At 38.1% G+C, this 13645-nt stretch overlaps 1 protein-coding gene across 1 annotated transcript in view; it reads left to right on the top strand.

Annotated features, from left to right (window-relative positions):
• Positions 1 to 13645, top strand: part of PTPRN2 (protein tyrosine phosphatase receptor type N2) — a 642194-nt gene that overhangs the window by 588607 nt on the left and 39942 nt on the right. The window contains exon 17 of the mRNA XM_050310509.1: positions 6037 to 6114. Within this exon, the coding sequence (XP_050166466.1) occupies positions 6037 to 6114 (78 nt within the window). The remainder of the gene's footprint in view (positions 1 to 6036; positions 6115 to 13645) is intronic.

A 13645-nucleotide genomic window follows, 5' to 3' on the forward strand; every position in this document is an offset into this window, starting at 1 on the left:
GATAATAACTACAAGTAAGATATTGTAGCTTTTCCAGACGCAAGAGTTTTGTTCAATAAAACAAGTCACACTGATGAATCAGAAAATCTTATGGTTGCTGTAATATCTCCTACAGAAATATTTCTATACCCAGAGAAAAGTGGGTTCACAAGAGTTTTATAAGACTGAGACAAGTACCCAGTAACTTGCATAACCAAGAAAAACTACCAAGAGAAATTCTTGAGTTCCTTTTCTTAATGGTAGGATAGAGAACCTACTGTTATCTGTGTGGGGACAAGTGCACAGCTGACATTTGTGCAGACCTGCTATTCCAAGGAAAGTTATGCTGCAGATAGTTACATGAGTTCGTTTCACTAAGTCAGTAGTCATTTTGCTATTTTGAAAGCAGTAGATCAGAATCTGTGCTTCCTGAAGGTGATGCGGTGGGAGGTTGACAGGAGGAAATCACTGCTTTGCAAACCCATGGTTTGGAAAGATTCCCTGCAAACTGTTGAATTAATAAATAAATAAAATATGTTCGGGATAGTGTAAACATATTTGTTAATCTGGTATAGTTTTTGTACAATGAGGTAGAATATAGGAATGGCAGAGAGATTCAGTCTCTGTTCCTCTCCCCCTCAATTGGCTACTGGAACATTGTGTTGGGCACTCAGTTCTGCAGTATTTACTGTGGATGTACAGGTATTACAGCCAGATCTTTTCTGTTAACAGGCACACATTGAGTCGGTGTGCTTGTAAGTGTGCAGTGGATGTGGAGTACCAATACAGTACTGATCTGCCTTCACTTGCCCTTGCAAAAATCCTACCATTTCTTTCCTTCAGGCTGCTGTCTTTCCACTTAAATAACCTCGGTAATTATCATATCAAGACAGGGATGCTCCCGGTGCATTTGGCATTGCAGTGCTTGGGTGAGGAGTGAGCACTCTGATGAGCTGCAAGGTGGGCATTAATAGCTCAGGATCAGTACGGGCTGAACTGACTGGAAGAGGCTTTTTCCTCCCCACGTGTGTCAGCTGTCTGATGGAGGAAGAGTGTAAAATAAAGTAATTATATCTGAGCTTCAGAAAGGGAGGCTGCCAGTCAGGTACATGTGGCTGGGTATCTCCAGCTTCTGGGTCAGTGGTCCAGTCTCCAGCTGGGGCTCACTCAACCTTAACTGCAGCCTGAATGAGTGCAGCAGCACACCGTAAAAAAAATCCCTGTGCTAGACAATGAGCTGGCCTCCTGCCCACATGTTTCTTCATTTTAAAAAGTGCTACCCCTCCTCAATACCTCCTTTCCCTCCAGTGTGATGTGAAAACTGGGGTTAGGTTGGTGGCCTCAAAGCAGCTGGGAATGGGTGAGGAGAATCAGGAAAGATTTAGTCCAAGTTCTTCCCATAGGTCTTTAATTTCACTGCAGTGTAAGGCCAGGCAAAATGAGTCCTTGGGATAAATTTGCAGAGCAGAAGTGAGGTAGAAATCTGTTTCCCTCCTCTCTGAAATAACGTAAAGTACTATGATAATAACTCTGCTATCAGCAGCTGAATGAAAGGCTTGCAATTACAGCACAAGGAGACCCTGACTGTGCAGAATAAAACTGTGATAATTACTTCTGTCATATTTGTACTTAGTCCTCATTAAATTTCAGGAAAATCATCCAGTAGTAAATAATGTGCAATCTTTGCTTTTAAATCAGAGGTCATGAAAGTAAATGGGAAATTCTGTTTTTCCTCATAGGGTGTCTGAGAGAGAAAAAATCCCATCAACTACATTTTAAAACTCAGTTTGCTTATTATTGAAGACACCAGACTGAGGAATGTCATTAACATGACAGTTTGTTCAAATACAGCATACAAATTACATCACCAAGAATAGACTCTGAAATTCATAATGGCATTCACAACCAGATTTACTTCTTTCATTCCATTAGGGGTTTTAAAGGAAGGATTTAAAAATTTGTTTTAAATTTTAATTCAAACATGAAGGGGAGGACTAGTCTACCTTTTTAATTTTAATGCTGAGATAAATATGATTACAAAGTTCATCTGCGTTTTCTGGATATGCTTTCTTTTACGTAAACAAATACACTTTTTCTGCTTTTAGAGATTGTCTATACTCTGTGTAATAAATACATACATGAAAGTAGATTTTGTTGGTGCTGTAAACACATTAAGTCTGGAAACCACACAGCAGCTTGAATCCTTATGAATTTTTAAGGTATTAGTCAGATTTTAACTTCCTATCTGTCATATTTGGTGTACACTGGATCTCATTCTGATCTCATCTGATTTAGGAATATTTCAGCTGGATTCAGAGGATTTAGATGAAGGTAAATAGGTGAATGTGACTGAGACCCCATCTCACCCAGCATCTTTCTCTGTGGAAAGTAAGGATATGACAAGCTGAAAGGGAAGGTAAAGGGCAGGAATGAATGTGTTATCATTTACATGAGATTTCAAAATAATCATTGATGCCTTTTGACACCTTTACTTCAGTTTACAGTTTTACAAGGCTACTTAACAAGAATCTTCATGTACCACTCTCAAGTCCAAATACAATACATTTGAGGATTTGCTCCCAGAATGTATTGATTTTGCTGTATTCCATCAGCATTATCAGTGAAATCATGCAGCAGCACAATCTCTATCTAAAAACTCAACAAATTTCAGTATTCTTCAGGGAATCCTTGCAAAGTCCTGGGATAAGACAGCAAGATAATAGAACTCTTGAAGGAAAAAACTAAAGGTGTAGCTTTTATTCTCTAGTAAAGCACAGGTGAAATTGTGGTCTGATGTTAACAAAGGTGAAACCAATTGTGATAGTGTTCTTTATTTTTTTTCCTACTTTAACGTGCCTTAATTCAACTTATATTACAAAACATTGTAGAAAAATACAAGTTGTGTCACTAAAGTTTTACCTGGTCTTTCTTTTCCAAGAAGAAATCTCAGTGCTCCTCCTGTTTGTTTCCATTTGCTTTCAATATCGGTAGTGACAGAAACCACCACAGTCAGTGGTCAGTTATAGTAATCCTGGGTCCCTAATATAAAATCATGGAAAAATAGATTGAAGCGTTATCACCAAACTTGCCTTTGTTGTACTGCAGCAGAAAATGAAAATTCCATCACAGTAGAACAGTTGTAATAATTGCAGCTTTTTCTTTCTAACAGTGGCTGTTCGATCCAGTTCTGATGTAAGCCTTGTGAAGTTGATGCTTTGATGGGGAAATAGAGGGAAGAATCCTGTTCTTTTTGAACAGTTACTATTAGGGTGATTTCTGAAGGTTGTTCTGATGTAAAATGTTAGCAAACAGTCAATTTTTGGTTTAATACTTGATTGTATGGAGTCTGCAGTTCTCCATTCTTCTCTGGAGAATACATTTTCTATTTTATTTTCATGAAGTGAGAAATCTGAGGGATCCTTGAAAGAAGATAATGACTAGTGACATAAAAAAAAAGCCTTTTACTTGATCCTTGATTAGTTAGTTTAAAACCCATTACTGACTTTATTTCTTTATTCAAACTTCTGTTAACTTTGATAGATTAAGTTGCCCTTGGTGTTCTTGGTGACCTTGAGTGAATCAAAAAGAACATAGCAAAAACATTCAAGAGCCGTCCCTTGCCATCACCTCCTCACGTTAAATTGAATGTGACCAGAGTAGTGATTTTTCACACTTTCCTTGAAATACGTGGTATTTAAAACAGTACAAGTGATAGAAAATTGATGAAACCAGGAATTTCATTTAATTAGTTTAATCTTTGCTCTTATTTTTTGTTCAGTTAAAGATCATTTAATAGTGTGATAGGGCTTTCTGCCATCTTCTATTTGCTCCAAGCAAGAAGAGTTTCTGCTCATAATTGTTTTTTGTGCACTGCAATGTGCTTGGAATATAATAATTGTAATTGTCTTTTGAATTATTGTTAAACTGCTGATATACTTCACTACCCTGTGCTTATTATAATGTTTGCCACGTTCCAACAGCACCTTTGTGACAGAAGTTGATTAATGTTGAAATGCCAAGATTGGCCTATTCCTGATTTATCAGCTGAATGTTGAGGAGTGTTTCCTCCATGACAGCGCTATTTGCATCATCCTTGATTTCTTCTGCCTTTGTTTTCTGGCATGTCTACATCCAAAAGAATTTATTTTAAGAAGAAATTTAAAGTAAATTCTTACTTTTCTAAAATTTGGTGTATTCACTATTGGTTACATTTCTGAGCCAGGCTCTGGCCTGTTGGAGAAGTGACATCATTTTCAAGTGGATGCAATGGTTTCCACGGGGAGTAGCAAGTCCTCCTCAGTGCAGGTGGATTTTTTTAAGTTAAGATTTTTAGTTCCAGCACAGGAAACCATTTCAGCACAATGGTTAGCGTGTAGATCTTAGGGAGTCAAAACAACTACAGAAATTATCTCAACTATAATGGAGAATAAAAAAGAACACTTTTAAGCATGAATTTGCTTAATCACATTTGCTGTTGTTTTCAGCTGTGTTTAGTTCAGTGTCTCCAATTCTTACCAAAAAAAAAAAAAAAAAAAATTAGTTGCCCTTTTTGAAGTGGTTCCTAAGGGTTTTTTTGTTAATACTGCTTTGTGAAGAAAGCTAGTTTTTCTCTGGTTTCAAAATACCCACAGTAGTCAGTGTTCTGCCATCAGAATTGCTTTTGTCAAAAGGCAAAGAAAGCAAGGTTGAAATCTGTTGTGAGCAATTGCTTGTTTTCAAGATTTATTTGCTGATAAGAGAAGCATCTCAGTGAAACTCAAAATAAAATGATGGTATTATAGACATCCTAGTCAAAGTTTTTTATAACTATGGGTGGTGAATCAGAAGTATGCTTTTACTCTAAATTGATTTGGTGACTTCATTTTACCTGTGCTATGTTGTCACGGGGAATTTTAATATTAAGTCCAGCTTAATTATATGTCAGAAAATTAGAAACATAAAAGTGTTCTCTTCCTTTTTGCAACATTCATTATATTGTTGCTCTTTTAGAATAACTTACATCTGTTCTTTTATGGTTCTTCCCTCTTTTATGTTGCACATAATTATGAGGTGCCTTCTTTTGCGCTGACATGTACCATCACTGAAAATTTTGATAGGCTATGAATAAATTCAGGAGATGCCTGTTAATGCAAATGTGACTTACATTCATTCTTATTCAGATCTTTACTTATAGAACAGAATCATGTATTGAGACAAATTCTGCTTTCAGCTACACGGATATAAGTTAACTCCCGCCGACTGCAGTGTCCCTGAGTCACACCCACACATCTGAGCGCTGAACTGGGTCTCTTTTCTTTATGTTCAAAGTTTTGTCTTGCCCAGTTCAGGGTTAGAATGAGTTTGTTTGTTTTTTAATCCTATCAGCAGATCTTCTTTTTCAGCAGAATGAGTCCTAAGATTTAGAACCAAGAAAACCACCCATCAGTTCAAAAACATTCATTGTAACACACTAATCCTATTTACTCTTGATGGCTTTGTTTCTCAGATTCTTTATTTTTTCTGCTCAGTGAATTTTCTGCTCCTTGAATTAAACATAATAATTAAGGTCTTTAAGCAGAACTTCCTCCATTGAGGCCAAATCCATGCATTTAGATAAATCAGCTAACCAGAAGAAGCCAGAAACTGAATTTGTTCCCCATTTTTGCTGGTTTTTTAGTTGCATGTGCCCTTGGCTGGCACAGTGGAAATGGAGAACATATTTAGATGTGTGGAGCATTCTTAACATTCAGTGTAGAAAAATGTTTCAAATGGCTCCTAGGTTGCTATGAAACCACGAGTACTGATCTCAAATAAATGCCTTTGTCAGCCACCATAAGTGATCTTACTCTGCATATTGAGGACATAGGACATGGCTCATCATGTGTGATGATATTCACCTGGTAGCATCAGTCTTTTGTGGGAAAAAAACAGAGATAAAATTCCCTGCTTGCCAATAAAGGATGGAAGTACATGACTTTAGGAAGTCCCTTGTTCTGCCCTCACATACTTTCAGTCTCTAACACAGCAAGGAATTTTCTTTCAAATAAATCCAGTCTGTGTTCTTCTTCCTTATTCCAGATGGACCATGACCCCAGAAACCCAGCATATATTGCCACCCAGGGCCCTCTCCCTGCTACTGTCGCTGACTTCTGGCAGGTAAGTTAAACACCTCTTTGAGAACTGAATTTATGTCATGAGTTTTCCCATGCTTCCTGAAATGTAAGTGGTATAATATGTAGTGCTTGAGTCATGTTTTAGTGCCAGGTCTCTGTAATTAAATTACTGCCAAGGACTGGGTGATTTTGAGAGGGCCTGACCTTCTGAAGAGTGTAGCCAGAATTCATTGTCACTCTCCAGATTAGAAAGGACCTAACGTTGTGTGCCATGAATTTTCCCATTGAAACCTACTTCACACATGTCCCAGTTCCCCAGTATGCTTAAAGTCTCATGCATTTTCCATACCACACATAGTCAAGACCCAGCTGCATAAATTTAAATAGGGGCAGAATTTTTTGCAGGGCTGGGGCTAAATGCAGTAGTTATTTATATACAAATAAGAGTTTACTTTGCATGCAGATGTTTTCCTTGCTAGTACAGCTCTCAGATTTGGACATACACACATTGCTGGGCTAGATGTGTGTGATTGTGCGATGGATACACTGTATTAGATATTCCTTTGGAAGAGTGGAAGTGCACCTGACAAGTTACAGGAGCTGTTTGGGGAGGAGGCCAACTGGATCTTATTATCAACACAAGCATATGTTTTTGGGTTTTGTTTTGCATTATGAGTTAAGAAGCATTTTTTGTGAAGATAAAGAATATCTATGTGACAATTTCAGAAGTGTCATTGTATTTTAGTAGCTTGCATCAGTTGAAATCATTTTTTCATCTGCATTACGTGACCTATGATTAGAAAGTATTGACTGATCCCTATTGAAGATGCTTTTCATGTCACAAATTCCTGCTTTTTATGATGAGGAATCAGGACATTTTCAAAAAAATTATTGAATTTTGGATGTCTGGCTATTTAAGTGCTCAGTCTGAGATATTTTGGGACTGGTTTTTAGAAGGGCAGAGCAAATGCTTTCTGCTTGAAGTCAGTTGAACTTTTGATCTGGCTTAAATTTTCAAGTGACTTGTGGGTTTTGTCTTCACTGTTTGGTAATTAGACACAATTGAGAAGACTGATCTTTTTTCCCTTGGTAAATGGGTTCCTTATAACAGGCATGGAACTTGAAAATGTATTTGTTAAGTTGAACATGCAAAATCAAATACTGTATTAGCTATTCTGTAATGACATTTTATGATTCCTAAGACCCAGGCTTTTAATTGCATATTTTGCATATTCATATGTTTATATTTGTATATTTTCACCTGCACCTGCCCCTTTAGATGCTGAAAAAAGAGCCCTCTTTGTATAAGCATTGCAGAAATCAGAATTAATCATACAAACACAGTATGAGGGATATATTTTGTTCTTCTCCCACACCACTTTGAACAGTTAGGCAACCTGTTTGCATGGTCACAGAGACTAGAACTGAAAGGTTATTTCTTTGTTCTGTGATCCAATCTTTTTCATTCCAACTTCATACTCAAAAGACCTCTTTCTTTCCTTTCTTTCCTTGCTTTCCTCTTGCTGTTTTGAGTGGAGGAGTCTTCTCACTTTCCTTCCGCTCTTTTTGCTATTTCTCCTCCCAGTTATCTGTCAGTGAAAGTTCATTCCCTCTCCCCACCAGATTTGCTGTGAACATCTCCAAACAAACCATTTGGCAGCTGTGGTTCACCTTCGGTTCAGGTGTTGCTGTGTGTCCATTTTTGATGTGATGTTCTTTTATTGTTTATTCTATTAGGTTCCATAGGAAGGTTGGTTTCTGAGATTTATTTTGATGATGTCTGTCACTTGAGCATTGGTCCATCATCCACTTTTCTTAAACTTCCTACTGAACACATGCCAATTTGCCAGTTCCTCTCCCAATCCTTTTACATGCCCCAGGGTACCAACTAGTCATAATAAACAGGCCAAGAGAGATTAACTCCTTACAGAACAGTGCATCCACAACCACTGCAATGTAGTAGATCCAGTGTACAAGTCAAAAGCCATGACTTGAAGATGTTGAAGTTTATGCTCAGTTGCAAGAGTAAAGTTAATTTCTGTTTTTCATGTTATAGTACCTATTTTAAGGTAAGGCCTGGGAAACCTGAATGTTCTATGGAAAATAGAGTCTTAACTACTGTCAGGGCACGGTCCTTTGATATTTATTTAATACAGTTTTCTGTAGTTTATGGTGCTTCCATGGTACTGCCGCCAGGGACTGTTTAAAGATTCAATTATTCATTCCTGGTACATCATCTCAGTGGTTCTCCTCCCTCTCCCTCCTCCACTTAATGCCAGCTGTTGCTGAGTTGTGTTGCTCTTTTCCCTTTTTTTGTGCTCAGTGAGGCAGTTTTCTGACTGATAGTGAGAAGAATGACTGACTCCAGAGAGATGTGGGACTATTCTGCTGTTCCTTGCCTAAATGCACATTATCATGCTTTAGCAAGTTCAACAGATACACTTGGAGTTTGGCATCACCTTCTATGGCAGTATTTACTAGATGTATTGCTCCTAATTTTTTGCAGAGATTTAGCTGCTAAGATTCCTGAGAGACCAGTTGCACGGTGGGCATCAGCCACCTCATTGTATCTTGGCTGAAAGACTACTCCAGCAAGAACTTGTAATTGTTACCACTCTGTAGGTATTTCAAGCTGATTTCTAGAAAACACTGATCTAAAGAGCATTTGTTTTACTCAAAAGTGTAAGGCAATTTTCCTGGCATTTACAACACAGCTGATATGCATAATGAAATCCAAACTGCTTCTGATTTTTCCTGTCTAGATTTCATGCTCCAATTTCTGACACAGCTTCTGAAACTGCTTTCCTCTTAAGCTTGCATTAGATTCTTCCACCAATCACTGTGTCTACAGTAGCAAGCAGCGTGGCCCTCTGTGAATGGATTTGTAGAATGTCACAGTACTTTGTAGGTTTTACTTCAGACCAGCTGTTCAGTAGTCCAGTGGACTGAATGCCTCCTGGCAGCGGAGAAGGCAGCAGATGTATCTGGAGGAAGCTCCTTTCAAAAGGACCTCAGTTCCTGAGCTCTGACACTGCTCTGCCCTTTCTGCTGCCCTTAGCCTGTCAAATACATGATCATGTGGTCACATCCATTACCTCTGTTTAAGATCAAACAGATAATTTAGTTTAAGGTGATGGTTTTTTCTTAGTTTTATTGGCAGGCTCCTCTAAAACATCTTATGTTGATTCAGTGCCCAGTATTTTAGTGCAAGTGCTATTAGACACTTAGCAATCAAATTCCCATTCATTGTTTTCAAGTTGCCCAGGTCTGAACAAAGATCATAGTTAGATCAGTGCCTTCTTTTTCCCAAACTAGGCAAAGCTTTTTCATTCAACACTGATGACACTTGGTCTGGACTCATCTCATTTAGCATCCTTCCTACAGGTGAGCAGATCCAAACCTAGTACCACTATGGGACTGAAGAGGGACAAGTTTCACTGATCTCACTAGTGACCACTTCTTGGAAGATTGTGTGTTTTTGGTAGGGTGGAGAAGAGGAGGTGTCGTTCTTCAGTACCATCTAACTTGAGCCAGTAGAGCTGGCCATTAGACTCAGAATTTTCTGTACAACTTCCTGTTCATTAGGGTTTTCACGTTGACTTGAGAGATCCAGCTTGATGGTAGTTTTTCTTTCAAAGACATAGTATTTGAGATGGAGATAGTCCAGACTCCTGGATATTGGTAATTTTCAGATGGTGTTCAAATTTGTATATGTTGTGAAAAATAATAATTGTAAAAAAGGCAGTAATCTTACACTGGCTTTTGTAATGGCATAAGACCACCCTCAGGCATCCGACTTGCACAATTATCTCTGACCCTCCAGTTTACTTCTCCAGCTCCTTAGTTTCTTGGCATAGCTCCTCTTAAGTCAGCAAGTGCCAAGTTAGTTCCAACTTTCCTGGCTCACGTATTTCTTTGAAAACTTTCTAGCCCACAGGAGTTGTGTTGTCAGTCATCTCATTAATCTATTTGGCCACAGGGCTTCCTAATCTGTCTGGATATTCTGTGTTTGTGGCTCAAGCAGAGATTTCATCTCTGCCTGCTTGTCATCTCTTGGACCACTCTGGAAGTTTTCCAGCCACTACTTTAATTAATTTTTAAAAGCCTCCAGCTGATTTAAGTCTTCATTTAATTTTATCTGGTCTTGTTTTCATCTTTTTACCAATTACTATTTCTGAGAGATACATCCTTCTTTGATTCTATTTTGATTCAGTGGGAATTCCACCTCACGATTCCCTTTCTTAAAAACTGGATGACTCTCCTTACATTTTACCTGAGTGGTTAAACAATTTGTCAGGTCTGTGGGTTGTTTTCTTTTCAGCTGCAAAGAAAATTCATCCTTAGGACAAGGTTTTGCTTTGATAGAGTTCCATTTTATTTACAAAGAAAGTACACAGTTTTATTTCCTTGAACAAAGACAGAATCAAATAACAGGAAATAATTTCTTTTTTTCCAAACCTCATTCACCCCGTGTTTTACCCCCAACCTCTCTTTCAGCTTTTCTTCTGCCAGGATCACAATGCTAGTTTGTCGAGCTGTGCTGGTGTTTTCTTTATTCCTTTTACACATTTATGCTGCTTATCGGGATTAATCATCTTGCCTTGATTAATGCTCTCTCTCTGCATTAAGCATATCAGTTTCTAGAGAAACTCATGGGTCCATATGCTTCACGTTTCTCTTGTTTTTGATGATAACTTCTGTAATTTCAGTTATCAGGCTTCATAAAAGAGTTTGCTTGTTTCTTACATTTATCTTGAATGAAAGGTGATGATTTTGTCCGGCAGCTTCAGTGAGATTTCACTCAGCTCTTTCACATAGCGCTATTAAAATTCAACATCTCTTTGAACATAATTCAAAAGAAAGAGGATGTAGAACATTTCTGATCTATAACAAGTTTTCGCAGCAGGAGTTCCATGTTGTGAATAATTCTGGAGGCATAAAATTTTATTATTTTCCGTATGTGCTGGGTTATAATTCCAGGAAGTATTTGACATGAAGAACATGTCTTAACTTGCAAAGTATTCTAAGAGACGAGGGATGATAATATGCAAGAAAACTATTCCTAGGAGTTAAGATATTTAGAACCAATTGTCCTTGCACTGAAAAATTGTTCTTAATTGTGGTGGTTTTATAAATTGCAGGTCTGCTTAGGTTTGTCATCTCCAAATGGACATTCCTGTAGGAGGCCATAAATTTTTCCTCTTGTAAATACCTCACATTATGTTTTGCTATCATAAATCTATCCACATTTGCCCTTCTCTGCATCCTCCTTTTTGGAGGGTAGTGCATTTTCACCTTTTTTTTATTATTATTTCACCTTATAAAGTGAAAGAGAGGGAGGGAACAAGCCCTTCCTGCCATGTTTTAGTTGCCTTAGAAAATGAAATCATATGTGATACATAATTTTTGTAAGCATTTGTTTTTCTGTGATGTCCTCCCTCCATGACAAACATGATTAATCATTCTCTGAGCATTACATAACTTCTGGAGAGGGAGTAGAGAAATACGATTTTCCTCATTTTCCAAATGTTCATTAAGGTTCAAATCACCTACAACAGCAAACCATGAGGTTAAATAGTCCACGCTTGTAATTTAGACCAGAAAATTCCCTTGGTTTTTGCCTAAATAGATCTGTAGCTCAGGCTGGATAGTTCCCCAAATGCCTTAGTCCCTGAAGGGCTCCCGTGTGGCAAGGGTGACAGGGCAGATACCACTCATGAACAGCAGCAGGTCAGACACAAGACCAGGAAGGCAAACTTCAGGTGCTGCCCCTCTGTGGTTAGAATGCTCCTCTGAAAAGCAAGGAAAAGCTTCATCCTACATGTTCTACAGGATCAAACCATGCTTCTCACTACCCCATCCTTCCTCCACTATTAGCCAGTACATGAAAGTGTCTTGGAAATGCTCTTCACCCTACTTGTTAAAGCTGGACATGTCTTGCCGGCAAACAAAATGAGAGCTCCCTGGAGTGGAGGTTTGCACTGTTGGGTTTACAGTGAGTGGGGAAACTTCATCTTTGCTGCCTTGATTTCATTTTTTACTTGTATTGCAAGACTGTTAAATGTAAAGTGCAGAAGGAGTCCCAAGAGTAAAGTCCACAGCCCTAATTTGAGCCATTTGAGTTCAATTGCCATTTGCTTTTCATTGTCCCAGACCTGCATTTCTTAATCTATTTTTAATTTTCTTTACCTATTTTCAGGAGTAAATTATCAGTTAAGAACTGATTCCTGAGTCTCAGTCTCAAGGACATGATAAATCTTTGCGTGTCTGATCGGCAGCACTTGCTTCTCTCTTCCAGTTTTGGAATTCAACAAAAGAAATACAAAATACTGTCAGTTGGCTGTTTCCTCTGTAAAAAGGATTACTCATCAGTGATCTCCAAGGGTAAATCCCAGTGGCAGGAGACCATGTCCCTGTAGCTGAATGAGTCTTCCTGCAAAATCAGTGTTCCAAGCCCATGGGCTGAGTAGGAACAACTGTACCAAATGCTCTCCAGCTCTAATTGCTGGCTTCTGTGCTCCCAGTTCAGCATGTTTTGTGAGTGCTGAAATTAATTTACAGACTAAATTACTCTTATGCATTTTGTTCTGTGCAGAACACGGTGCTTTCAAGCAGTTTTGATTCCCAAGTTTTATTTTCCTTGCCTGGAATGGGACTTCCTGCATGTCTAATCAGTTCTCACCTTCAGAAAGAAGAGCAGATGAAAACCAGCAGAATGCAATTCAATGTGTAAAATATGCATATTTTAATTTAATAAAAGAAAAACAGCAAGGGAGACATAGGCACAGAACAGTAGCCCCTAGAGCTCTAGTAACTTGTCAAGCTATGAGAAATAAATATAACATTAGAAATTCCATAGGCGTTCAGCAAAGGAGTGTGCGTTTACCATGCTCACTTCTAATTATGGCTGTGGTTGGAGAAGGTACTTAGAAGTGGTCCTTTTAAAATTTGTATCCCTTTATTGTTTAGCTTACACCTTTTCAATACTAAAGTGCAAAGCTAATTACTGACGATTTTCGTGGAGTTTTGCTCCTTGATGTGGTTTTGTCTGCACTGCAATTCTAAACAGAGCTCATATTTAAATTATTTCATAATAAGGCTTGAGTTAGGAGTCTACTGAGAAGAATAAGAGCAGTTTATGTCTCTCTGAGAAAGCATAAATTATTGCAACACATGCAATCATCATCTTCAGTTTGCCTTTCCTGTTGACTTCCAAACAAGTGTTGCTGTAACAGCAGAGGACATAATACATGGAACCAGACTGATGACCTCATATTTATGTATGGTCCTCTCTGAAACCATCTTTTCAGCTGCAGTCAGATACTTTTTAAATTAAATACAGATTGTTGATCGTTAATTTTTCAACATACAGGTTTGCTTAGCTGTCAGGCACAGCTATGATTTTGCAAGTGGCAATTCTGACCTTGATTTCATATCAAAATGATAAGTCATTTTCAAACAAAACAATCTGCAAAAAACATTTGTATTACTTTTTTGACTGGCATACATTGCAAGGTTCTAGTTGATAACAAAAATCAAAATTCTGCACCATTTTTTTTTTGTTCAGTTAAAAG

The sequence above is a fragment of the Myiozetetes cayanensis genome, unplaced genomic scaffold, assembly GCF_022539395.1.
Source record: "Myiozetetes cayanensis isolate MyiCay16 unplaced genomic scaffold, myiCay2020 scf1, whole genome shotgun sequence".
Lineage (NCBI taxonomy): Eukaryota > Metazoa > Chordata > Aves > Passeriformes > Tyrannidae > Myiozetetes > Myiozetetes cayanensis.